Source organism: Gossypium hirsutum, chromosome A01 (assembly GCF_007990345.1).
Source record: "Gossypium hirsutum isolate 1008001.06 chromosome A01, Gossypium_hirsutum_v2.1, whole genome shotgun sequence".
Classification (NCBI taxonomy): domain Eukaryota; kingdom Viridiplantae; phylum Streptophyta; class Magnoliopsida; order Malvales; family Malvaceae; genus Gossypium; species Gossypium hirsutum.
The window spans coordinates 26,735,949-26,763,450 of NC_053424.1; the positions used below are offsets into that span (position 1 = coordinate 26,735,949).

The following is a 27,502-nucleotide window of genomic DNA, read 5'->3' on the forward strand; positions in this document are numbered from 1 at the left end:
CTTAGCCTACTGTTGAGATCATGACTAAAGCATCAATGTAGTTGAGTCGTTCAAATATAAGAGACCTATTTTTGCATCATATCCGATCTTTAGCAATCAAATTATTTGTGGTAAAAGTATGATTTTTACATTTTGTCTCCTCTATTTAAATATAGATAAATCAATTTCTGTAGGTAAGATCAAATAACAAATTGAAGATTTTGTTAAAAAATTAATTTATTTTTATTGTTTAAAATTAGTCTCTATATATCAGCATAAGATATATATAACATGTCATTATTTTATTAGCTATATCAATTTTTAATAGTAAAAATGGATGGAACAGAAATAATCTATTTAATTTTTAATCTAAGGTCAATCTTTATTATTTACATTTACACATAATTAGGTGTATTTTTATGACATTATTTGCACTAATGCATAATCTCTTTTTAAATTCTTCAAAACGGGGAGTGGAAGTGTTTTTTTTAAAATGACGGATTATGACGTGAGTCCCATCTCATTTGTTTTAATTATGCTTTCAATCCCCTTTCTCTTCCTACTTTTAAAATTTAATAACATTGTGGAATGAATTTCGTTAACTTGAATTATATGACAGTTTTAAAAATGAAAGAAAAAAATCACGCCACCGATATAAAATTTCATAAAATCTTACAATTCTATACAAATTAGACTTATCTTCCATGAGTATAAATTTATTTATTTGTTTGGTAAAACAGAAAATGTCATACTTGATGAAAATCAACTTAAAATATTGAAATTGGAGGGTGAATTATGACTAAATTAATTAAAAAAAATGTAAAAATTCAAATCGTGGAAGTGGACTCCCAACTTTTTTAAAGACATTCAAATCGTGTCCTGCCCTGAAGTGCACCTCTCAATTCTTCCAATGACATCATTCCCTCATAAAACATGACTCTTGTTCTAACTTTTTTTTGCTTTTTTTTTTAACTCAAGTCATTATGATTAGAACAAGAAAAAGAAAAGGTTTACCAAGTCTTAGTCTCATATTTCAATTTTCAATTCCAAACTTTGAAATATTGCAATTGAATTCAATGCACATTTTGTGCCTATGCGAACATGACTCACTTTTTTTTTTTGTGAAAAAAAAACAAGACAGAGATAAATTACAGTGAAGTTCTGATAGATATAAAAATCCTCTCTTTATCTGCCTCAAGATAAATTAGCATTTCATCTAGAGGGGAGTCAATCAGGTGAAAATCCCTCCCTCTTCCAAGAGCCATTTTAGCAAGATAGTCTGCACTTTTATTCTCTTCCTTGAGAATATGACTCACTTTCTATGCTAGAACAACTCGATTTTATATTTATATATCCCAAGAATAAATATTTCCATTTCGTCATTCCAATCCATCCACCTGCTCTGGCCAAATTTGGATGTTTATCATCTAAAATTTTCTTCCATTTTAAAATTAACATTTTTCGTATTCTATAATCACATTAAATCTAGATTAAATTTAGTGTTAAACCCAACATTTTTCCATCATCAAAAACTTAAATTCGATGTCTTACTTAAAAAGTACATTCAAACATTGTATATGTATACCGCACCCAACCATTTTACTCCAACCCACCAACTCTTTTTGTGACGCAAAACAAAATACATTGCTAAATGCAGTAAAAAGAAAAAAGAGAAAAAGAAATCTAAGCAATGCCCAATTATGAGTTGCCACCGCACCCTTTTCTCTCATTTAGTAGACTGATACAAAGGAGGTTGAATATGACACATTAAACCCAAACTCTTTATCCCCTTATCTCCATAAACATACTTGGGAGAAATTTGATTTCAGGGTAGCTTTATTTTTCAATCATGGATGCTTATCAGCAACCTGAAGAAAGAAAAGTAAAGGAGGAAATAAGAGAAGGGTCATCCATATTATCCTCCCCTGTTTCAACACCTTCAACCTCTCCTTCTCATGAATTCTCCTTCACAGTCTCTCTCCATTCTTCCTCCAATTATAAAACCAAGACCCCATCTTCAATCGCCGTCGATTTGTCTCCGGCTGATGACCTTTTCTTTCATGGCCATTTGCTCCCTCTTCATCTCCTTTCTCACTTCCCTGTCTCCCCACGTTCATCCACCAATTCATTGGACGGTTTCAACGTTCCACCACAAGAGTTGGTTGATGATCCAAAACCCGTAAAACCCACCAGCAAAAGCGATAGCAATATCAGTCATCATCATCATCATCAACGCCATACCGTTGAAGAAGCAAAAGTGAAGAACAAGTCAAAGTCTTTCTCTTTGTTTAGTTTACCAAGGCGGCAAAGAGGGGTTAGAGAAAAAGAAGATAAAGAGAAACATGGCAAGAAAAAGATGAGATTGGATTTGAGTAATGCGTTAAAGAGGTACATGAGGATGATTCGGCCATTGTTGTTCTTCATAGGAAAGAGAGAGAAGAAACTCCATCACCATACACAAGCTTACTCATTTTCAGGTAATTTGAGTTTGAGAAACAAAAAATCAGAGTTGAGAGGAAGGAAAAGAGACTATTATTCAGCTCCTGCTTCAATGAGGACATCTCCTACAAATAGTGGTCTTCTTGTTGCAACCACGGGGTCAACTAGTGATAGCACCATGGAAGAGTTGCAGGCTGCAATTCAATCTGCAATTGCTCATTGCAAGAACTCCTTTAAAGGGGGATGATAAAACTTAAATGCTAGGCCTAGTTTTCAGTTTTTTCCCCTTTTTAATCAACTTCTTCTCCAAGTTATATCAATTATTGCCTTTTTCTTTTTCTTTTTCATGTATAAATGGTACATAAAAACGAGTATGAAATTAGTTTAAAAGAACTGAAGATGGCTTCAACATATTTCATCTTTAAAATGAAAAACTTTTGTTCACATGATTCATTAATTGCATAAAATTATAATAATGAAAGTTGTTTAATTTCAGTATGTTAAATATGAGATTACATTTATGTTTTACATCCCAGCATTCCATGCAATGTGGCTTCTTTTCTTGAAGTAAATAAACTTGTTTATATCGGTTTGATTATACAAAATTCAATGAGAAAATTAACAGTTGCAGAAGGTACAAAATCTAATGAAAATGAAACAGATAAGAGCAACTGATTGTGTGTGGTAAACTTTCTCATCAATTATAGGCAAGGGAAGGGAGAAAGGACATGAGATTGTTGTGATCATATGATATGTCTATTTGATTAGGCCGACAGCAAAATCCCGCATCTGCAATAACCATGAAAAATAACAGTGTTGGAGAAAATTTCATGGAAAATTTCCCATTTCACCATCAAAATCCTCTATTTTTTCCCCTTGCATTTTAATCTTTGTAAAAGATCAGAAACAATGTTGTCATCGTGTTTGGTGCATTTTTATGGATGAAATTTTTAATATAATATATAATTTACTCTTTAATCTAATATATAAAAATTAATTTATTAATTTTTTAAATAAAAAAACAAAATGCAATTCAAATCTCACCTCCATAATCCTTTCACCGAAATTTAACACATTTAGCAGTTGTCATAAAGTGTAAAAGAGCAAAGGGTAGGTTCCATTTATCAGTTAACAAACATCTAATATAATTGCAAGGTCTATTCATCATATATTAACAATTAGCTGTCAACCACAGATAGGAAAACTGATTGAGTTGGAAAAGAAAAAAACACAGTACCACAACAATCTAAAGCTTCACAGATACTTAACAATAACATCTTTGCTCAATTCTATCAAATGATCACTTTGATTAACTCGGAAATGTAGAACCCCGAGGCTATATTTGCATCGCCCACATTTTATATGGAGTAACATCCAAGTTTCAAAAGTTACAACTTAATCCAAAAGCTTTAAGTGAACGTCATGGGTAATGAATCAAATCTTTTAATTATTAAAAATTATATATGGTGGTTGTCGAAATATTGTCAGAGTACGAGGATTTAGAAGGATAAGCTTCATCCCTCAACACTTGCACAGTCAAATATATACTTCATTAATTTTTCCCAGCCTAAACCTCATCCCATAGCGAAACTTTTTCCTGAAATACTAGATCACCAAAAAAAAAAAAAGCCTTTTCTGCCTAATTTTGGTCAATAACAATACATAAGTAACCAGGGTGTTGGATTAGAAATCAATTTTAGGGTTCAAGGTTGGTTGAGGGTTAAAAAATTGATTCGAAAATCTATTAACAGAGTTAAGGGTTAGAAATCAATTGGTATTTTTCGTCTGCAATTTGCATTTCACTTTGTTGTGAGATTTCCCACTTTAAGATTTCATCTTTTCATCTTTTTCTTATTCTGTTTATGGGTTTTATTCAAAAATAAGAAATTATTTGTCCTTTCATGAGGAAGATTTGATTTTTTTCTTTATTTCCAGTAAAACCCAATAATAAAATGGCATTTTTTTATGCTTAAACCCATCTCCTCTATTTTGAATGCCAAAATCTACTGAACTTGAAGAGGGATCTGAATTTGATATAGATTTATTCAAGATCTATACTTTTTTCTTATTTTGGCCATACCTAGCAAACCCCATTTATCGTCCCTCCAATGTGATTGTTCTCATGAATATGTCACTTAGACCGTTGATAAGCATTCTAATGCTTGTTGCATTGACTGCAACCTTAAGTTGTCAGATTGTTGATCCCTATCGCGATGTCTTACTATTTCAGCTAAGTTGGGGTCAACCAAGGTCCTAATCCAACCCCCACAAACCCAAATTTTTAACTCCACTCTACTTAAGTTTGCATCAATTGATATAGGTGAAGTAAAATCCAAGATTGAAATAAAGCAACCGGTGGAAAGGGACTTTCCTAATTAAGGAAGGCAAAGGAACTTTGAAACTTAGAGGAGCTTTAGTCATCATTATGCCAAATCCATAAGTTCTAATGGATTATTGGTATTACTCAAGTCCCCAAGCTGGTACAACTTTCCATTTTTTTCTCTTCTTCTTCTCTTTCTTTTTTTCTTCTACAGCCTAAACCTTAAACTGGTAATAAAAGGGGTTGTTTAAATTAGTGCTTAACGTCCAATTGGCTGATTAATAACAACTAGGAATCCATCAATTATCGTGTCACTTTTCCGTTACATTTGTAATAGAAAATAGTTAAAATGATTGTTTTGTCATTTTTTGAAAGTTGAGTGGCTAAATTGAAACTTGAGTGACTGTTTTGTTAGTTGAATCAAAGTTGAGTGACTGTTAGTGTACTTTACCCTAAAATTTAATTTATTAAAATTAAAAAAAAACCTAACTCTATCAAACTTAAAATCAAATCCTATTAAATCTTAAATTCTAATTTCATCCACCTATTAAAAACTTAAGTTCTAATGTATAGAACTTCACAATCGAAACCTATTTAAGCTTAAAAATCTAATTTAGAAAATAAACCTAACTTATTAAAAATTCCTAAATATAAATTTATCTTATTAAAACCCTAAATATAATTCTAACTTATAAGAACCTTAAATCTAAAAAATAAATAAATCTAATTTATTAGAAAACTTAAATATAATTTAGAAATTAAAATCTACCCTATTAAAACTTAAATCTAATTTAAAGCAAAATAAAATTCTGACCAATTACAACCAAAGACCTAACTTAGAAAATAAATTCTAACTTAGTAAAACTTAAGATCTAAATTGAAAAATAAATCCTAATCGATACTAAAATTTTAAATTTTAATATTTAATAAAAAAGACTTAAAAATTTAAAATCTAAAATCTATGAGACTTAAATTAAAAATCTAATCCAAAACCTAAATTAGAAATAATATAAAATTAATCTAAAATAAAATATCCAAAACTCAACTCACAAATCTACCAACAATAAACAATTCAAAATATCCCAAATTAATTCAAATAATTAAATAAATAGACAAAACAATATAATATAATACAATATAACTAGATTTTATTATCACGGGTTGATTGTGTATAAATTAAAATATATTTAATAATTTTGAATTTTTTTTGTGGCATCCATTGAGGGGGATATCAATAATGGAGTTGGAGGATAAGCGGATTTTGTTTAGGTTCTATAGCGAGATAGATATACAGAGAGTTTTGGATGGTATGCCATGGTTCTTTAATCGACATCTTATTGTTTTTCACCGATTAGTACGGGCCGAGGAACCTAGTTTAATTCCCCTTTGGAAAACGGTGTTCTGGGTACAGATCCACAATCTACTAAGCGGATTCATGTCGGAAGGGATGGCTCGTCAAATTGGGGACTTTATTTGGAAATTTTTGGAGTATGATACATCATTGGTGACAAAGGGGATTGGTAAATATATGCGATTACGAGTCTTTATGGATTTTCGTCTTCCGCTTAAGAGGAAGAAAAGAATAGGCGTTAACCAGAGCCACTTCACATATGTGTTTTTTTAATATGAGAGATTACCGCTATTTTGCTTTCTTTATGGTCGCCTTGGACATGGGGAAAGCTTCTTTCAGGTTCGGTTAACATTACGCAATCAACAGGTGGAGTTTGGATGGGATAGTTCGATAAGGGCGGCTGCAAGAAGGGAAGGGCAGGCGGTGAGTAAATGGCTACAAGAGGAGAATGAAAGTGTATGTTGGGTTCGTATGGATATTGATGGGGAAAGAAGGGGAAGGGTCTTTGGAGCTGATGTAACAAACAGGGGTATTCATAAAGAAGGTGTGGAGTCTGTAGGACACTTTATCCGACAGCTTAGGCTTGCAAAGGAAAAATGCATGATTGATATTTCGAAACAAGATATAGGAGAGGGAGAGGGTGTAGAGATGGAAGATTTACAGGTAGAGTTTGTTGATGGCAAGAAAAGGCAGAGATTTCACTTAGAAGTGGTGAATAGTTTAATGGAGGTGGGTTCAAAAATTGCGATATCGGTGGCCACTAACAAGTTGGCCGACCGGGCACAATGAAAATTCTAAGCTGGAATGTTCGTGGGTTGGGGCAACCACAGGCAGTTAAACGTCTCAAAAGTAAGTTGAGACAAGTTAAGCCTCATATTTTGTTTCTTATGGAAACAAAGGTTTCGGGTAGGAAGATGGAGACAATAAGAAGAAAATGCGGGTTCGTTCATGGGATTGATGTTGATGCGGTAGGGAGGAAAGGAGGTTTATCATTAGGATGGAAATAATGTTTGAATTTATATCTAAGGAGTTTTTCAAAATCTCACATCGACGTGGAGGTGGAAGACGAAGCTGAGAGAGTTGTTTGGAGATTCAAGGGTTTTTACGGGTCACCGGTAGAACAGGATAGGAAAGAGTTGTGGGATTTGTTGAGATATTTGAAGCGTGGTAATAGTAAGCTATGGATAATTATCGAAGACTTTAATGAAATTCTATTTTCGTATGAGAAACAAGGGGGAAGAGTTAGAGAGGAAAGACAGATGAGTGCATTTAGAGAAGTTTTAGAAGAGTGTGAGTTGAATAATTTGGGGTTTTTTAGACAGTGGTTCAGTTGGGAAAGGGGTAGGCTGCTTAGCAACAATATCAGGGAAAGGTTGGATAGAGGGGTGGTGAATCCAGAGTGGTGGGATCTTTTTCCAGGATATAGGGTGAGTCATCTACAACCTAGCTTTTCCGATCATTGCCCGATTTTGGTCGACACAGAGGGGGATGGAAGGTTGCGTGTTGGAGAACAACAGTGGCAATTTAGATTCAATGCTGATTGGATATTGCAGTCAAGTTTTGAAGAGTGGCTTAGTTCTAAATGGAATTCAAATCAGTAGGATTTTTTGGTAAAATTGAGGGAGGTGGGGATGAGGTTGAGTTTCTGGGCAGCTAAGGAGAAAAAGTTTAGAGAACATCGAACGACGGAGCTAAATGCTAAGTTAATGGAATTGAGTGCATGTGAGATAAGTGATAAGGTGTTAGAGGAGATTACAGAGATTAAACTAGATCTAAATTTTGAAGTTGACAAGGAGGAGATCTTTTGGGAACAGAGGGCGAGAGTCAATTGGCTTCGGATGGGAGATAGGAATACGTCTTTCTTCCATAGGAGTGCTTCAAACTGAAAGAAGAGGAATGTGGTTAAGGGGTTGATAAATAGTTTTGGGATTTGGGTGACGAATTTTAATGAAGCTTAAAAAACAACAACAGATTATTTTAAAGACTTATTCTCATCAACTGGATCTGGAGATTGTGATAGTTTATTGGGGTCATTCGCTCCATGCATTACGGAGAACCTTAATAGGGATTTAATGGTGAAATTTAAAGCAGAAGAGGTTGTAGTAGCGATGAAATCTATTGGGCCCCTTAAAGCATCATGATGGGATTGCTATCTGGCACTATTTTATCAGAAATACTGGCATATTATTGGGGATAATGTTATTAAGTTCTGTTTGGACGTATTGAATGGCCGAAGAGATGTGGGGGAAATTAACAGAACGAGTATTGTTCTTATTCCTAAAGTGAGCTCACCAACTTCAATGAGTCAATTTCGTTCCATCAGTTTGTGTAATGTTATTTACAAAATTGTTTCGAAGGTGCTGGTTCATAGATTCCGACGGGTTTTGCACTATTGTATTGAGGATACCCAAAGGGTATTTGTTTCAGGAAGGCAAGTCACTGACAACATTCTTGTGGCTTATGAAATTCTGCACTCATTTAAGAAATGTAGAGGGACATCGCAGGAAGGCTTTGCTTTAAAATTGGATATGAGCAAAGCGTACGATCGAGTTGAATAGGGTTTTTTAAGAAAAATAATGCATAGTATGGGCTTCTGTGAAGAGTGGATTGCTTTAATTATTAAGTGTATATCCAGTGTAGTGTATACTGTGGTGATAAATGGCAGACATGGAGAGGAATTTTAGCCTCACAGAGGTTTAAGACAAGGAGATCCACTCAGTTCGTACTTGTTTCTCATTTATGCTGAAGGTTTTTCACGTTTGCTTGCACTTGCGAAAGCTGAGGGGCAGATTTCAGCAACAAAGGTGGGTAGAGGTAATGTTTCGGTGTCTCAACTATTTTTTGTTGATGACAGTATGCTATTTGGAGAGGCGTCCACTGAAGGAGCATCTAATACGAAAAATGTGATTATGGAGTATGAAAGGATGTCGGGGCAGTTGGTCAATTTATATAAATCTCTTATCTGCTTCAGTGGCAATGTTGGCGTTGATATACAGAACCAAGTGGGTAGAATTTTGGGGTTAAGGATTTCTAATAACCAAGAATGGTATTTGGGGTTGCCAACTATGGTAGGATGTCGAAAAAAACACACTTTTGTTGACATTAAAGAACGTTTTGCTAAACTGTTGCATAATTGGAGTATGCGAGTCTTGTCGACAAGGGGGTAATGAGGTATTTTTAAAATCAGTTTTACAGGCGATACCGATTTATGCAATGCAATGTTTTAAATTACCGATTTCCTTTTGTCAAAAGCTCAAAAGTATAATGAACAAATTTTGGTAGCGCAATTCTAAGATAAACAAAGGTATACATTGGTGTAAGTGGTGTGATATGTGTTTCCCCAAAGCGCAGGGAGGTATGGGCGTTAAATATTTATCAAAGTTCAATTTGGCGTTGTTAGCAAAACAAGGGTGGAAAATTATTACGCAGCCGGATTGTTTGTTTGCTCGAGTAATGAAAGTAAAATATTTCCCAAAAGAGGATTTTATGAGTGCAGGATTAGGCTCTTACCCTTCATATACCTGGAGAAGTATTTGGGGAGCTCAGCATCTCCTTGAGGAGGGGTTCGGTTGGTGAATCGAGAATGGTGAGGCAGTTAATATATGAAATAATGCATGGTTGCCGGGACTTGGGTACGGGAGAGTACAAGGTCAGAATATTAATATTAGGTATACGAAAGTGTCAGACTTAATCGATAAAGAAACTACTACCTGGAAGCAAGATACAATTCGAGAGTTATTCAGAGAAGAACAAGTTGCAAACATCTTGCTGATCTCACTGGTGCGTAGTGAACCAAAGGATGTCTTAATTTGGAGGGGTGACAACACAAGGGTGTATACAGTGAAGAGTGGATATAAATGGCAAATTACAACAGAGAGGCCTAATTTTCAGATTGATTATCTAACTACACTTTTTACAAAACTGCGGGGACTCCAAATACCAAGTAAAATAAAAATACATATGTGGCGAATAGCTAAGGATTACATCCCTACTTTATACAAACTAAGGGGTTGTAATTTGGTAGCTAATACAATCTACTCGGTTTGTCAAGCAGCGGAGGAAACGGTTAGTCACCTGTTCAGAGATTTCCCCTTCACGTAGCAGATATTAAGGGGATTGGGGGCGTCAATTTTAACATGCAATGAAGAATCTGATTGGAAGAAGAGGTTAGCAATAGAGTTCAATAATCTGAACATTGAAGCATGTAAAATCAGGGTTATTGCCTACTGGGCTATATGGTATAACCGTAATAAGATTTACCATGAGGGAGTTCGTGAACAAGCTTCTGAGGTAGTTGGCTTTGTCAAAGCTTATTGCACAAAAATAAACACATTGGGGGTTTTTTAAGGCAAGTACAGGTAGTGGACAGTTCTGAATGGAAACCTCCGGAGAACAACACTATAAAAGTGAACTTCGACGCTTCATTCAACTACCATACAAGAAAATCTTGTTCAGGAGTTATAGCGAGAAATAATGAAGGAATGGTGATTGCAGCATGTACCTTTCTGTGGGAGAATATCTCAGATCCGGTCATGGTCGAGGCAAGGGCGTGTTTGCAAGCCATTACTATGGTTGAGGAAATGGGCTTCCAAGATATTTGTATTGAAGGTGATGCACTAACTGTAATCCGAAAGTTAAACTCTGCAGGGGAAGATAAATCTGAAATCAGCAGTCTGATTAGAGAAATCAAGGAAAGTACAGCCAGATTCAGAAGAGTAAGCTTTAGGCACATACCCAGGGAAGCTAATAAGGCAGCCCATGGGATGGCGATGGAAGGATGGCGGCATGAAAACCCCCAATACTGGATAGAGGAGATCCCGTGTGCGGTGGAAGGACTGGTGGATGGAGAAAGGAGAGGTAATAGAGAAGTTGAAGAGATGGAGAGTTAGAGTCCAGACTTTGCGACACTTTGTTTGTCCGATGAACTCGGGCTTCCGACCGAGAAGAAGACTTCAATAGCTTTGATCCTGGGCGATAATCGGTTTTTGTGAGTAACTGATACAAAGGAGATTTGGAGTTTAACGAAAGGGAAGATGAGCTTTCAGGTCCGAATTTGTTTAGGTTAGTCGTTTCATTTCTGTTTCTTTGTGGTTAAGAATGAGTTTCCTTTTCTTTTATTGTTTTATTTTGTTTTACTTTTGCGTTATTTAAGCACCGATTCGGTGTCCTATAGGAAACAAAAAGATGTAGGTTATTCTTTCTAGGCCTGATATGTTTATTCCTTCTCCCATCAATACAAGTATCAATTATAATTTCAAAAAAAAAAATTGAAATTTTTAAATAAAGTTTTAAAATTTACTTTTTTTTTAAATTTTACTTAAATGAAGTTTTCAATGAAATTTTTTATTTAAATAAAGTAGAATAAAAAATATATTTTGTTTGTATACATGTTTAATTAATAAATTATAATGTAGTTTTAATATATTTTATTTGTATACATGTTTAATTAATATATTTCAAATAGGCTTAGCGCAGAAATTTTTGGTTGAGCTTCTTTATATGAGCTTTCATAAAAGACAACTTTTAACTGGTTATTCTCATAAACTTCTAATAATTACCAAAACAATATTTACTCAAATTCCTAATTAAGAACACATTTTTTAAATTTAATACCCAAAGTCTTGTAGGAAATCTATATTTGTAATAATTCTTAAAAAAAATGTAAAAAAAACTTTTAATTGAAAAATTTTAAAATCATATAAATTATAATGTTTTTGGCATTATAAATTTTGCAATTTTCAGTTAACAATTTTTAGAATTTTCACCAAAGTTGGGTTTCAACAAGACATAAGAGTATTTGGTTAGAAAATTGTGTGTTTTCATTAGGAATTTAAGTAAAAAGTTGATGGTTTTGGTAGTTGTTAGAGAACATTATTCAGTGAGATATATTGTTATTTAGGGAATATTTTGTTATTTATCATACAAAGAGATCGTGAACCAATAATGTGGCATGTTGATTTCGTTGACCGGGGTTTCCTATAGGACATCTAGTATTTGGTTATAAAATTGTGTTTTCACTAGGAAATTGAGTAATAGTCATAGATTTTTGTAGTTATAAAATATTTTTATATAAAAAACTTGAAATAATTATTTGAAATATTTTTACATATAAAGATAATAATGATATTTGAAATAATTATTTGATTTTATAATATTAAAATTTACCATACTCACAATGTAGGTGGAAAACAATGATATTTGACATATAAAAATTATATACCCAAAAAAATATATCAAAAAATTAGTTGACACTTTTTTAAAAATAAAATATTTTTAATACAATGATTGATAAATATATATAGTATATATTTTCATTATTTAGTTACATATTTATTATTTTTATATAAATAAAAAAGTTATTAATTAAAAAATATATTTAACATAATGACATATATAAACAAATTATTTTTTATTGCATAATTTTTTATTATTTTTATATAGAAAAGGAGTTATTAATAAAGAACATAAATTTAAAATAAATTAAAAAAACATGTTTATTAATTAATTTTTTTAGAAAAAAAGAAAAGGAAAAAAACACTATCATGAGGGGGATCAAACCATGGTTATAAGGATAAGAACACCAACTTCTAACCACCAAGCCATAGACCATAACATGGTAATACTAAGTGCTTTCTATATAAAGTGTTCATAGAAAACATGTTTTATTGTAACACATAATAAAATATCCCCTAAATAACAATATATATCACAAATAATGATATTCTCTAAAAACTATCAAAGTCATCGACTATTTACTCAAAGTCCTAATGAAAACCTAAGTTTGTAAAACTTAAAAAATTGTTAATTAGAAATTTTAAAATCTATAAAACTTATAATTTTTTTTTGGCATTATAAAATTTTTCAATTTTAAGAAATTAAAAAATTAGGTTTCTAATAGGATTTTGAGTATTCGATTAAAATTGTATTTTCTATTAGGAATTTGAGTAAATAGTTGATGGTTTTGGTAGTTATTAGAGAATATTGTCATTTGTAAGATATATTATTATTTAGGAGATATTTTGTTATGTATCATATAAAGAGATTGTGAATCAATGACGTGGCATGTTGATCCTAGAGGTTGATAAACATTTACCCCAACATTGACCACTGTTGATCGGTCAATGCGGTCAAAATATCACATATCGGTTCAAAATATCTTTATATGATACATGAAAAAATATCACGGACGGGGTGAAATTTATTAATGTCAATTCAATCAAGCTGCCAATTTTAAAGGTCAAAAGATCAGTCAACTTGCGACGAATATTTGGACAAGATCCAAGCATTTATAGGCTGAGGTGTCTGCATAGCGTTTGAAGAGCTATTTCTTAGCTTCAAAATGCACTTTGAATATCTCTATTTTGAGTCCGGGAGATCAAGTTATGACTATTTCATTGAAGATGACGCGAGCAAATTTTTTGGAGGAAATTATTAGGGAAAATTATGGATTATATCTCAAATGGATAAATTAGGCAACTATTTTCTATCCATATTCATTGATTTTTTTGATTCATCCTTCACTTTTGATTTTTATTTATTTATTTATTATTTTGAATATTTATTCTTTGTTCTTAAATTTCTTTTTAATTGTTTTTGTTTTCTTTGTTTTCTTAAATTTGTTTGGCTTTCTCTTCTCAAGTCAAATTTGAATTCACTCGTGTCAATCAACTTGAATGCAATCTTCCCGCTACCCCCTATAATTTGGTATCAAATTTGAGCATTTTTGAGTTTATTCTTTTGGCTAAATAAATTGTTTTCATCAATTTTTCTTAAATAGCCTCTAAAAAACTATTTTTTACCCTGAATTTTTTTTTTGGAAAAACATTCATTTTAGTGAGTAAATGAATGAAAATCGATATGAAATTTTATATACTATTTCTTGGCACTTTGGTACATTAAAAAAAATTCCCACAAAAAAAAAAGAAAAGAAAAAGGAAAAATTGAAAAATCAAGAAAAGATAAAAAAAATTTAAAAAAATATTTTTTGGGTTGAAATTCATGCCCAAAATTTCCAAATACGGTATTTATCATATAAAGAGACTCCACTTTAATGTTCATGATTTTAGCGCATTGGAAACACCTTGAACGAAAAATTCAAGTTATTTTCCATTGTTTCAGGTTTTCTACTAGGTAGTTTATTTTCTTTGGTTCTAGCATTAAGTTTTCTCTTTTATTTTTTTGGATTTTCTTATTCAATTATGCATTCTAACGTATTTTCGCTTCTTATGTTAATAGGTACGAAAAGAGTTGTTCTCTTTTCTCCGTACAATTTACTTCCTTTGTAGTTGAGTTTTTCTTTGGCTTCTTAGAGCCTTAGGTCAACTTTGTTAGAAAGTGATCCCACATCTTTTTCGAATATTATTGAGTTTGATTACTCTTTAAAAGTTACAAGTGAGAAAATCTTAACTTCTTTTCTTTGTCTTCTAGAGTTGTTTATTTTATTGCAAGTGCATAACGACGAGCCTTAGGTCAACTTTGTTAGAAAGTGATCCCATATCTTTTCGAATATTATTGAGTTTGATTACTCTTTAAAAGTTACAAGTGAGAAATCTTAACTTCTTTTCCTTGTCTCCTAGAGTTGTTTATTTTATTGTGAGTGCATAATGGCGAGCCTTGGTTTTACTTTATCAATTTTCAATTTGAGTGTTTTTTACTTTCATATTCTTAAAATGGTGCACACACATAGTATGGAAGAGGAGAATGATAAACCTTAGGCAAAACATAGATGTCATACTTGTACAAAATCTTGCACGGACATGTTGTTTCCAATGTCATTCAACCTTCCATTGTTCATGGACTTTTCAAGAAAAAACATTGGTACAAAGATAACAAGTTTTGCAAGCTTAAATGACTTATGGAGGAGCAAAGATAACAAGCTAGCAAGTGTATGTGGTGTGATTTGAACGATTACAAGGACTCTGAATATCCAACAAATTCATTGTTCTTTATATTTGATTCGACGATAGGAATCATACGATCCTTGCAAGTTGAGGTACATAAGTATGATAAGGAGTCTTCTTCTATTGATGTTATTGAAGATGATGATATGTGCCAACAAGAAAATTTTGTTGATGCTATTTGTGAAGAAATTATATGTGATAATATACCTATTGTTGAGATTTCCTCTAGTGACAAAGAAAGTTGTGATGATGAATTCAATGTTCAAAATTTTTGTGAGGGGTTAAAGGGAAATGAGTATGATTCATTTAAAAATTCTGAGAGAAAAAATAACTTAAGCAATAAAAGTCAATTTATTAGTAGAAAATAGTACATTGAGTACCACATGTCTAATGGAGCATCTCAAAGGAATGGGTTGAAAAAGCGAGTACTATAGTGATGCATTGTGGGCACTAGTTCTCCAAAGAAGTGAGGATATTGAATTCTGGTAAAGACCATATTTATGACAATTACTTAAGTAGACGCCAAGCTTCATTAGCTAGAAGTAATGAATACGATTATCTGAGATGTGGAATAATGAGAGATGGGGAGGGGTGAGACCCATGAGAGAACATGGTTAAGACCAGGCCAGGGTCTAAGTCTACCAGTAAACGACTTAGAGTGCATAAAGCATGGGCCTTATCAACTAAGTTCGTGAATTCTCCTATGAAATTCAAGAAGTTTAATTCTAAGCTAGAAGTCTCAATTTATTAATACTATGCAGTCTTACACGCATTTTATGCACAGATCTCACTAAGTTCTCTCGAAATTATAGAATTGTTGCTCGAATGCAGGTTAGATAAAGACTCGAAAAAATAAAGAGGGACTAAGCTAGACTTTGCCAGAGTTACATAGTGCGTGGTAGCTATTCATGTATACAGAGGGATACCGACAAAGGCTACGTCTCAGGGTTGAAGTTGGTTGAGTCTATACGGGGTTGAATTGTAAATTGTAAAAAACTATTAGAACATTAATAGTGTCAAGTTGTAAGATTTCAAGGAGTAATGTGGAGGTATAATTTGTTTATGGATATATTCATATTTGAATAGATATGTGTTAAGTTATTCAGTACCTAGACTTGGTGATCGGGTCAGGTAAAGGGTGTTCGATCTGGTGCCCTAAGTGTAGTATTTTCGCCAATATACACTTTTAATATTTTTTCCAAATAGATTAATTAAATTAATATACTTTGTATAATTTTCTTCACATGATTTTTTCATGTAAAGAAAAATGAAAGCAAATGTTGCTCATTGGTTGTTTAAATGTTTAACTAATACTAAGCAGTATTACGTGGTCGGAACATAGTACGAAAATATAGCTTGTATTAGTAGACAAACCTAACATTGTCATTAATTTAATTGAAAATGAGAAAACTGATTAAAAGACTAATATGTCATCTATCAAGTCCAATTGGGGAGATGTCTTGTCTTGGGCATCGGAGTGGATGACTCCCAAAAGATAGAGACATAGATGTGACTAATTGGACTGACAATACATAAGACAGGACCCAAGCAGAATAGACCTTGAATCTGTTTATGGATTTATTCACTTGTGATGTTCATGGTGTGGAATATCTAAATCTTGAGTGGATGGTGGACTATGTATGCGTGACTCGTACGCTTTGATGCTAGTAAAAGCTTGAGTTTAGATAAATAAAAAATCGAAAGCTGGTGCGTTGGGTGTACGACTTCTGTAGTATGTAGTGTCATTTACAAAAGTGAAAATCATAGCCCAAAACATGGGCAAATGATATCCTATCATTGGCATTACATGGTTGATGAAAAGTAAACGTGCCCATGGGTTGTCTGTTTTTGTGATGGATGACTTTATCACTATTTGATGGTAATTGACTTTTTATGAAGACAGATGCAATGGTTACCATAAGATAAAATAGTATCATATTGGGAGAACGAATATTATCCCAAAGAGATCAAATATATCCTATAAGGGTAACACACTTATGACAAGGTCATTGGACGAGTACTGAGTAGTTGTTTTGGTAATGGTATGTCATTGAGGATAGCTCAGTCACGATACTATAGTGGAATGAATTCATGACTAACTGAGTTTATAATTAATAGGCGAAAAGTTGGAACTTAATTATGAATCATTTTAGCATCAACTACATATGTCCAATCGGTCCCTTCTCTAGCTCTTTGAAACCAGAAATGAATTGCATATTTGAATAAAAATGAACGGAATGAATAGAAAAAGAGAAATGGGTAACATTCAGGAGTGATTATTGTTTTCTTCGAAATGGAGAAATGAAATCATTTCGAAATGAATGTAGGTTTCCAAAAATGAAAATGAAAATGAAAATGAAAATGGAAGCTTGCAATCCTATATAGGATTACTTAACAAATGATGGAAGAATGAGTTTATATTTTTGGACTATTTTGAAGCCCGAAAATGAAAATAAACCATTTAGTCATAGTGAACATGTTGATTTATGACATTTTGAACGAATTTTCTTAAAATTTTACCAGGGGTAAAAATGTTAAAATTTTACCAGGGGTAAAATCGTCAAAATTTTACCAGGGGTAAAATCGTCAAAATTTTACTAGGCTAAATCTGGGATGAGAAAACTATTTAATATGTAAATATTTAAGTTTATTTTGGGAAATAGAAAAACCGAATTGGGTTGGATCATATTACAGAGTACTGGGTCAAAAAAGCCTAGGAAGTACTCGTAATTAGACCCGATGTGAGAGAGGCCCAAAACCCTTATATAACATGAAGGGGGCGAAAGCCCTAGTAGAAATATAAGGGTGAGTCGTTCACCCCTCTACTTAAGATAAAGCTCTACAACTCTACAAGGGTTTTACCTTTTTTCCTATAAATAGATAATACCAGTAGAGCTATTGGAACAACTTTTAAGAGATTTTTATTCTGCCGAAAACTAGAGAGAATTTATTCTCAACTTATAAACATATTTTTTAGAATACCAATTTTATCGATTTCTATTAAAGAAAAGAGAATTCCTGTTTTCACCCTAAAAGGAATGTTTTTTCTAGTTTTGTGTTTTGATTTAATTGGTTCGAACCCATACTTGAAATGTTTTTTCTAGTTCTGTGTTTTGATTTAATTGGTTCGAACCCATACTTGAAGCAGTTTGTGGTACGAGAATATCGGAGAAGATCGTTTAGTTGAAAGTTAGAAAACATTAATGATCCGCTTATCCAAAAACACAAGTACGAATTCGATTAATCTTTGTTGTTATAAATATCACAAACCGGGTCCGTTTTTAAAATTTTAATTTTCCGCTGTGCAAAAAAACCAATTTCAAACTGGAATTTTTCCAACAAAGGGTGTTACAATAATTTAACTATTTTTAGTATTTTAATTTTCTTTAATTTTTGAAGATAAACATATCCGTTGGTATCTTAATAATATTAAAAGGAAGCATTTGTAAGGAATAAACTTTTGAGTGATAAAATAAATTTCAGTTAAAAAGAGCATAAAAACTAATCTTTCTCTTTCGCTTTCAAATATAATATATTAGGTAGAGGTTGATTAAGTCTTAGCTCGATTGGTGATAGTATTGTTGTCAATATAGGAGGATGTGAATTCGAGTACGTCGAAGCGTACTAATCTTCTATTTAAGGGTTGGGGAAAGACTATAGGTAATTCTAAATATTATATTAAAAAGAACAGATATGATAACATCTTATAATAAGATTAATATTAAAAAAAATTAGAGAGATGAAATTGATAACAACATGTAAAGCAGCCAAATTAATTTCCCCCAAATCAATCGGATTTTGATGATTATTTCATTATGAATCTAAGCTTTTTGTAAACGATGTGGGACTTGTTTGTTGAGAAAGGAGGGGATAGATGGAACATGACAAGGTGTTTTAAAGAAAATAAATTAATATATACATTAAGTAAAGCTTTGAATTTAGGTAATTAAACAATTTGTATAATGCATTTTTAGTATATCCGAAAAAAAGAGTATAATGCATTTTTTAGGTTGCCAAGTATAATAGGAGCACCATTTAAAAATGATCAAAGGAAAGAAAAAAATAAAGTACCATTTTCTAATTTTCATTACGTAACTAAGGATAAAAAGGTACCCTTTACCATTGAATATATCATGTAAATCAAAAATAGAATTTAAATCCTTAATGCGATAAAATAAATAAGAATAATTAATTATTTATGACTTTAAAAACTCACATTGGTGGAAAGAAATAACAAAAGATAAATGCAGATGTGGAAAGCATCTATACGTTTCTATCATCGATTAGTTGAATTTTGAATATATATATATATAATTATAAATATAATAAATATTTCCAAAACTTTGAAAACGTAAAAAGTTGAAAAAATTATTTAAAGAACATATTTTGAATTTAAAAAAAAATTATTTTCTATTCTTTCAATTTTTTTCTCACTCTATCAAGTAAAACCTTGTTACAAAAATAATTAATATCACTTTATTTACTACATTTCAAACATTATAAAGGGCTAAAGTATCTTGGTTATTTTGATAAGGATTAAGTTGCTTTCTGATCTTATAGTACAAGGATGTTAGAGGTATTTATTCCTTTAGATAAATGATCGGCACTTTGCAATTTTAGGCATGAATGTTAGGGAATTTCCCTTTTTACAGGGCTATCAGATGCCCAAGCAACCAAAAAGAAAAGAACCTTGCGTAATTTGAAGCCAATGCAATAGTTTAAAATTTGGAGTTTCGTGTTTGACAAGACGACAACGCATCTTTGAAGCTACAATTATTGCGTAGGGAATATATTTTTTTCTGGGGTTTTATATACGATATATAAAAACTTGAGTTTTTTAACTAAGCAATATGGTTTTTATGGTTTATTTTATTATTAAATTTATTTTTATTTTTTTAAAACTAATCACATAAAATAAAAATAAGAATATTAATTTTACTGAAATATTTGGTTAAATAAGTTTTTTTTTGGTAAATAAAAAAAAAGGTACAAGCAATGTCTACACACTATTATTGACAAAGCTACACCCTATAAATCATCAAGAATAATTTGCATCACTAATTTAAAAAAAAATTATTTTCTATTCCTTCCACTCTTTACCACAGACGAGCTTGAACCTGGCGAGCCTCATACAACACCACACCTTTCCTGAACATATGTAAGATGCACATGAGAAGTTTAGAATAATTGATTATCTAACTATCCTAAGAATCATATCCAAGGGCGTCATATCACTGTCATTGCCAGGAAACTGGATCAAATCTTAATGTTAGTAGCCTCTAAACACATAGTCAATCTAGTCTCCCACTATATGAGGGCCTAGGCAATAGCCCACATGAGACTTCTTCTACTTCCATGATAAGTGCTAAAAGTAACATGTCTTAGCTTCATTCTTAATGCGTTTTTAGATGATTATTCGATTTAAAATTGTGAATTTTATGCTCCTAATAATTTAAATTCATATTTTTATACTTAAGAAAGCATTTGGAAGCAAAAGGAGCGAAAAACAAGTGAAAATTAGAAAATCCGTGCAAGGTACAAAGGCTACACATGCTGGACTCTCCCATACGGGCTGGGCACACAGTTGTGTGAGCCCACACAGGCTGCCACACGGTTGTGTGAGCCCACACAGGCTGCCACAGTCATGTGTCAAAATTGTGTCAAAATTGCAAATTGCACTCCAAACACATAGAAAAACGTAATTTTTTGGTTTTTCGGGCATTCTAAGACCTATATATGACAAAGATAAGAAGATGGGAGTAAGCTGTCAGAGAATATTTAAGAAAAAACTCAGAAAACACCATTGAAGCTGACTCTGAAGCAGATTTCCATCAAGATTGAAGATCTCATTTTGATTTCTTTGAAGTTTATTATGAGTTTCTTTATTTCTTGTGGTTATATTGTCTTTGAGATGTTTTTATTTGCTATCATAAATTAATTTTCCAAATACGTAGGGAGATGAACCCTAGGATGGATTCTATTACTTGATTTCTATTTTTACGTAATAAATACTTGGATCTTGTTCTCAATTATGTGTGCTTAATTCTTGGTTTAATATCTCTAGGCTATTAATCCATGGTTGATGTGCTTAAATTAGAGGAGGAATAGACCCTATTTAAGAGTAGATTTAGCATAATTGAGGGGAGTTGCATGCAATCCTAGAAATAAGACGACATAAATCTATTGGATTAAAGTCAAATCTAATAGAGGATCCATAGATCGAGTGAATGCGACAATAGGGGTTTTAATTAGAAAGAAATTTCAATTAATCAACTTAGAGTCAGTTGCTCTTAGTCTTGAAGAGAGATATTAGCATAATTTAGGAATTTCTACGGATCAAGATACTAAGTGAAGAAATTGCATAATTTAAATTGATAATGAAAAATGAACTCTAAGGGAATTTTTTCCTGGGTATTGTTTTGCTTCTTGATTGTTGATCGTTTATTTTCCTAATTTGTTCTTTGTTGTGTTCTTTAGTTAATTAATTTGGTTAATTTTAGTTTCAATCAGTCATTCCAATTTATTGGTTAAATAATAGAAAGACGATAATTACTAGTACTTTTAGTCTTTGTGGGAATGATATCTTTACTCACTGTAGGCATACTATTAATTGATAGGTACACCTAACACCTACCTTTGTCGAATTTTTAGTTGGTTTATGATTGCCTCAAGTTTTTGACGCCGTTGCCGGGGATTAAAATTTTTTATTAATTTAGCCATTTTTATATTTATATTTTTTAATTTAATTTTTTACATTTTAATTTTTCATTTGTTTGCTTCTGGCATGTTCTTTTGGTTATGACTAGAGGAAACCCGTTGGATTCATTAATTTTTGACAATAAAATTGAAAATATTACTCGTAGGAATCATAGAGAGGTTAGAGAAGTAAGGAAAAATCAACAGAATATAGTAGACGATCAAGAGGAAAAAGGATATTTCTACGGAGATGTGTGATAATAAAAATAATGAGCTACCTCCTACAACTCTAGCTTCTCATACTATGTATGATTATGCTAAGCCTACTTTGATTAGGGCTGAGTCAAGTATTGTGAGACCCACCATTGCTGCAAACAATTTTGAGCTAAAACCAAACACAATTCAGATGGTACAACAATATGTTCAGTTTGATGGTTTGCAAGATGAAGATCCAAATACTCATTTGGCTAACTTTTTAGATATTTGCTACACTTTTAAGATTAATGGCACTACTGATGACTCCATACGCTTGCGGTTGTTCCCATTCTCTTTGAGGATTAAAGCAAAATAGTGATTGAATTCATTGTCAGCCACGAGGATCTATCACGACTTGGGCTTAAATGATTGATAAGTTTTTGTTAAAATATTTTTCACCGACTAAAATAACTAAGTTGAGGAATAATATCTCTTCTTTTATTTAGTTTGATATTAAGACTCTTTATGATACGCGGGAGAGATTTAAAGATTTGTTGAGAAGGTGTTCTCATCATGGACTATCTTTGTGGCTCCAAGTTCAAACTTTTTACAATGGTTTGAACCCTTCGACTAGACAGATGATTGATGCAGTAGCTAGCTGATCATTGAATAACAAAATACTTAAGACAGCTCAAGAATTTATTGAGGAGATAACACTGAATAATTATTAGTAGCAAGTTACGAAAGTAAAACCTGTCAAGGTAGCAGGAGTTTTTGATATTGATGCAGTTTTTATGTTAGCAAATCAGGTTGAAGCTCTTGGTAGAAAATTGATTATTTAAATTTTTCTAAGCAAGTGAATCTAGTGATGCAGTGTGATGCGAATGGAGTGGGGATAATTAATTCAGAATATTCACCTTTCAAGTCTAACATGGAGTATGAGCAAGTCGACTTTATGGGTAATAATTCTAGATCTCAAAATAACCCTTATAGAAATATTTATAATGTAGGTTGGAGGAACCATTCAAATTTCTCTCGGGGTAGTCAAGGAAATCAAAGGTCACAACTCCCTTCGGGTTTTCAATAACCCTATCAGCAATAAAAGAAATCAAACCTTAAGGAGATGTTAGCTAAATTTATTTTGGTGTTAGAAACTTGATTTCAAAACACTAAGACAACTCTGAAAAATCAGCAAACATCAATTCATAGACTCAAAAATCAGATTGGATAGCTTGCTAAATTGGTTTCGGAAAGACAACAATGTAGCTTACCTATTAATACTGAACCCAACCTAAAAGAGCATATGAAGGCAGTTACATTGAGGAATGAGAAAGCGTTTTCTGAACCTGAAAAGAAGTTGAAACAATAAATTGATGAGGAAGATGATGGGGTGACAAAAACAAAAAAAAAATCAAACACCGGTGTTTAAAGAATACAAACTATCGATCTCATATCCAGCAAAGGTGAAGAAAGACCACATGGATGAAAAATTTGGTAAATTTCTTAAACTTTTTAAACAATTACATATTAATTTACCTTTTTTTGAAGCTTTTTCGAGGGTGGCTACATATACAAAATTTTTAAAGGAGCTATTGACGAATAAAAGGAAGTTAAAAGAGCTATCCACTGTGGAACTGAATGAGGAGTGCTCAAACATTCTCCAAAATAAACTGGCCATTAAGTTGAAAGGTCTAGGAAGTTTTACTATGCATTGTTTTATTGGTAGTTTAAACATTGAAAAAGCATTAGCTAATTTGGGTGCTAGTATAAATTTAATGCCTTATAAAATGTTTAAGCAATTTGGCCTTGGGGAACCAAAACCCACTAGGATAAGTATTCAATTAGTTGGCAGATCTGTTAAATATCCTAGGGGTATTATTGAAGATGTACTTTTGAAAGTAGATAAATTCATATTACTTGTTGATTTTGTTATACTTGACATGGATGAGGATATTGACGTAGGTAATGGTAAACTTGTGCTTAGGGTAGGTGATGATGAGATTGTTTTTCAAATATATGATACCATGCGATTTTCTAGTGAGTAAGATGATTTCTATTATTTTATTGATTCTATTGATCATGTTATTCAAGATTCATTAGAAGAACTTATTCATAAGGACACATTAGAACTGTGTATTGTTCAAGGTGAGGAGGTCGATGGAGATAATTCTATGATAAGTGAAATGAAAACTAATTTGGATGCTAATGAATCTCCATTGAGACAAAAAGATTTTAAGGCCATTAAGGTAGATAAAAAATTTAAGTTAGAACCCTTTATTAAAGAACTTCTCAAATTGGAGTTGAAGCAACTACTGAGTTATTTGGAGCATACATTCCATGGAAATAATTCTACATTGCCAGTGATTATTGCTTCAGACTTAAAGCTGAATGAGAAGAATGAGTTATTGCAAGTGTTGAAGGAACACGAAAGGGCTATAGCCTAGAAAATTTATGATATTAAAGGGATTAGCCATTCTTTTTGCACCCACAAGATTTTAATAAAAGATGAGTATAAGCCATGTGTGCAAGCTCAAAAGAGGTTAAATCCCATCATGAAGGAAGTTGTCAAGGCTAAGATAATTAAACTTCTAGATATTGAAGTTATTTATCATATATCTAATAGTGCTTGGGTGAGTCTTGTGTAGGTTGTTTCTAAGAAAGGAGGCATGACTGTTGTGACTAATGAGAAGAATGAGTTGATTCCAATAAGAACAGTCACAGGATAGAGAGTTTTTATTCACTATAGGAAGTTGAATGATGCTACAAGGAAAGACCATTTTCCTCTGTCGTTTGTGGATCAAATGTTGGAGAGATTATCTAGTCATATATATTATTGCTTCCTAGATGGACTTTCTAGCTATTTTCAAATCCTGATAGCTCCTAAGGATTAAGAAAAATGGCATTTACATGTCCATATGGTACATTTACTTACCAAAGAATGCCTTTTGGATTATGCAATTCTTCTACTACTTTTCAGCATTTCATGTTGCCATCTTTGATGAACTCGTAGATGACATTATGGAGATATTTATGGACGACTTCTAGATATTCGGTAATTCTTTTCATCTTTGCCTTAAAAATTTAAAACGAGTTTTGATAAGATGTGAGGAAACAAAACTTGTGCTTAATTGGGAAAAGTGTCACTTCATGGTTCAAGAAAGAATTGTTTTAGGCCATAATTTTCTAGTAAAAGGATCGAGGTCGATAGGGTGAAAATTGAAACCATCAAAAAATTACCTCCCCTAATTCAGCTAAGGCTATCAAAAGTTTTCTAGGACATGCTGGGTTCTATAGGAGATGTATTAAAGATTTTTCTAAAATAGGTAAGCTTTTAATTAATTTTCTAGAGAAAGATGTGCCATTTATTTTTAGTCAAGAATGTTTTAAAGGCATTTAACGTTCTTACGGAAAAATTAATTAATGCCCCGATTATGGTTGCATTTGACTAGAATTTACCCTTTGAACTAATGTGTAATACGAGTGATTTTGCAGTAGGTGTAGTTCTTGGATAGTGAAAAGACAAGCTTTTTCAGTTAATTTATTATTCTAGCAAGACTTTGACAGACACACAATAAAATTACACCACTACAGAAAAAGAATTGCTAGCTGTGATTTTTGCATTTGATAAATTTAGACCTTATTTAATATTGTGTAAAGTTGTTGCGTACACTGACCACTCCGCTCTTCGCTACCTTCTTACTAAACCGGATGCAAAAACTTGACTTATAAGGTGGATTTTATTTGTTGCTGGAATTTGATTTAGAGACTAAAGATAAGAAAAGATCTGGAAATCTTACAGCAAACCATTCTCAAGGCTAAAAAATCCCCATATTAAGAAGCTTAATAAAAATGAGATAAAAAACTCGTTTCCTGAAGAACAACTCTTTGTGGTAACTGATTTTGAAGTCCCTTGGTTTGCAGATATTGCAAATTATTTGGTTGTTAACGCCTTATCAAAAGGTTTGACTCATCATCAAAAGAAACGATTCTTTGCTGATGTGGAAAACTATTTTTGGGATGATCCTTTTCTTTTTTTGTGTGTATACAGATCAAGTAATTCAAAGGTGTGTTATTCTACCAAAAGTGAATAAAATTTTGAACCATTGTTATTTGGGACCGAAAGAAAGACATTACAATGGGATCAGGACAACACATAAAGTAATCGAATCAAGTTTTTATTGGCCTACACTGTTTAAAGATGCTAATATGTATGTTTCTTCTTGTGATAGATGCCAAAGGACAGGTAATATTTCCAAACGTGATGAAATGTCTCAAACTTACATGCTTTCTTGTGAAATTTTTGATATTTGGGGTGTTGATTTAATGGGACTGTTTCCTAGTTCTTATGGTAATAAATATATATTGGTAGCGATAGATTATGTTCATAATGGTTTAAAGCTCGAGCTTTACCAACTAATAATGCTAAAGTGGTAGTCAGATTTCTTTAAAAACTTTTCTCTCATTTTGGAACACCTTGGGCAATCATTAGTGATAAGGGTACACATTTTTGTAACTCTCAATTTGATAAGATCTTTAAGAAATACAGTGTACATCATAGAACAACTACCCTATATCACCCTCAAACTAGTGGTCAAGTTGAAGTATCAAACCGAGAATTGAAATGTATCCTAGAAAAGACTGTAGAGACTAATAGGAAGGATTGGGCATTAAAATTAGATGATGCTTTATGGGTTTACAGGACTACGTATAAAACACCTATAGGAATGTCTCCTTACAAACTTGTTTATGGCAAGGGTTGTCACTTATCACTAGAACTTGAACATAAAGCATTTTGGGCAATAAAAATTTTGAATTACAATACTAAACTTGCAGGTGAAAATAGAATGTTACAAATAAATAAGTTAGATAAATGGAGAGTAAATGCTTACGAGAGCTCGAGATTGTACAAATAATCAACAAAGTGACGTCACGATGCTCGTTTAAAGTATCCTAAACAATTCACAGTTGGAGATCGAGTGCTTTTATATAATTCAAAGCTCAAATTATTTTCTGGAAAGCTAAAATCAAGATGGTCATGCCCATTTATGGTAAAAATCGTTTTCCATATGGTACAATAGAGGTAACACATCTTGAATATGACACATTCACGGTAACTGATCATCGAATCAAATCTTATCATGGTGGTGATATTAATAACGAGAGAGAGGAGCTCTGACTTTAAAATCTGAATTAACCGTGAACGTAAAAGGGAAAAGTCGAGCTTAGACTTTAAATAAGCGCTTCTTGGGAGGCAACCCAAGTGTTTAAATTTTTATTTCTCTTAATTTTGTTGCATGTTTAATATGTACTTGAAAAAAAAAACAAAAAAAATAAAAAAAGTGAACACACGGTTTGGGGTGTTCCATATAGGTTGGACACACGGGCATGTCCCAAGCTATGTGCATATTGGAGCTAATTTTTCCAATTTTCTTTCGACACACACAGCAACAGAGAGTTACATGGTTTGGAGACATGGCCATGTGAAACACACAGCCTGTTACACAGGTGTGGAAGAAGTGAAGGATCATTGCACATGGCCGTGTGTGACACACAGGCGTGTCCTAGGCCATGTTGATATTAGGCATATTTTTTATTTTTTTTCGAAGCATCACATGGGCTAAG

General features: G+C 32.4%; 1 protein-coding gene, 1 long non-coding RNA gene and 1 other non-coding gene across 4 annotated transcripts; 1 reads left to right on the top strand and 2 right to left on the bottom strand.

The window, feature by feature from the left end:
• The first annotated feature begins 1,586 nt into the window (after positions 1-1,586).
• Positions 1,587-2,811, top strand: LOC107917087 (BRI1 kinase inhibitor 1). The gene has a single exon (XM_016846473.2). It carries the CDS (start codon positions 1,829-1,831, stop codon positions 2,663-2,665), a length of 837 nt encoding a protein of 278 aa, XP_016701962.1. The 5' UTR covers positions 1,587-1,828; the 3' UTR covers positions 2,666-2,811.
• Positions 2,812-9,776: 6,965 nt separating this feature from the next.
• Positions 9,777-11,340, bottom strand: LOC107918061 (uncharacterized). Of its 2 annotated transcripts, XR_001689899.2 has the most exons (4): positions 10,824-11,340; positions 10,591-10,730; positions 10,350-10,518; positions 9,777-10,239 (listed from the first exon to the last, which is right to left on the bottom strand). It is a non-coding gene; the product is annotated as an uncharacterized lncRNA (long non-coding RNA). The 2 variants fall into 2 exon arrangements; XR_001689898.2 differs by having other exon boundaries at positions 9,777-10,518.
• Positions 11,341-22,353: 11,013 nt separating this feature from the next.
• LOC121206731 (small nucleolar RNA R71) lies at positions 22,354-22,460 on the bottom strand. Its single transcript, XR_005901909.1, has one exon. It is a non-coding gene; the product is annotated as a small nucleolar RNA R71 (small nucleolar RNA).
• Positions 22,461-27,502: the final 5,042 nt, after the last annotated feature.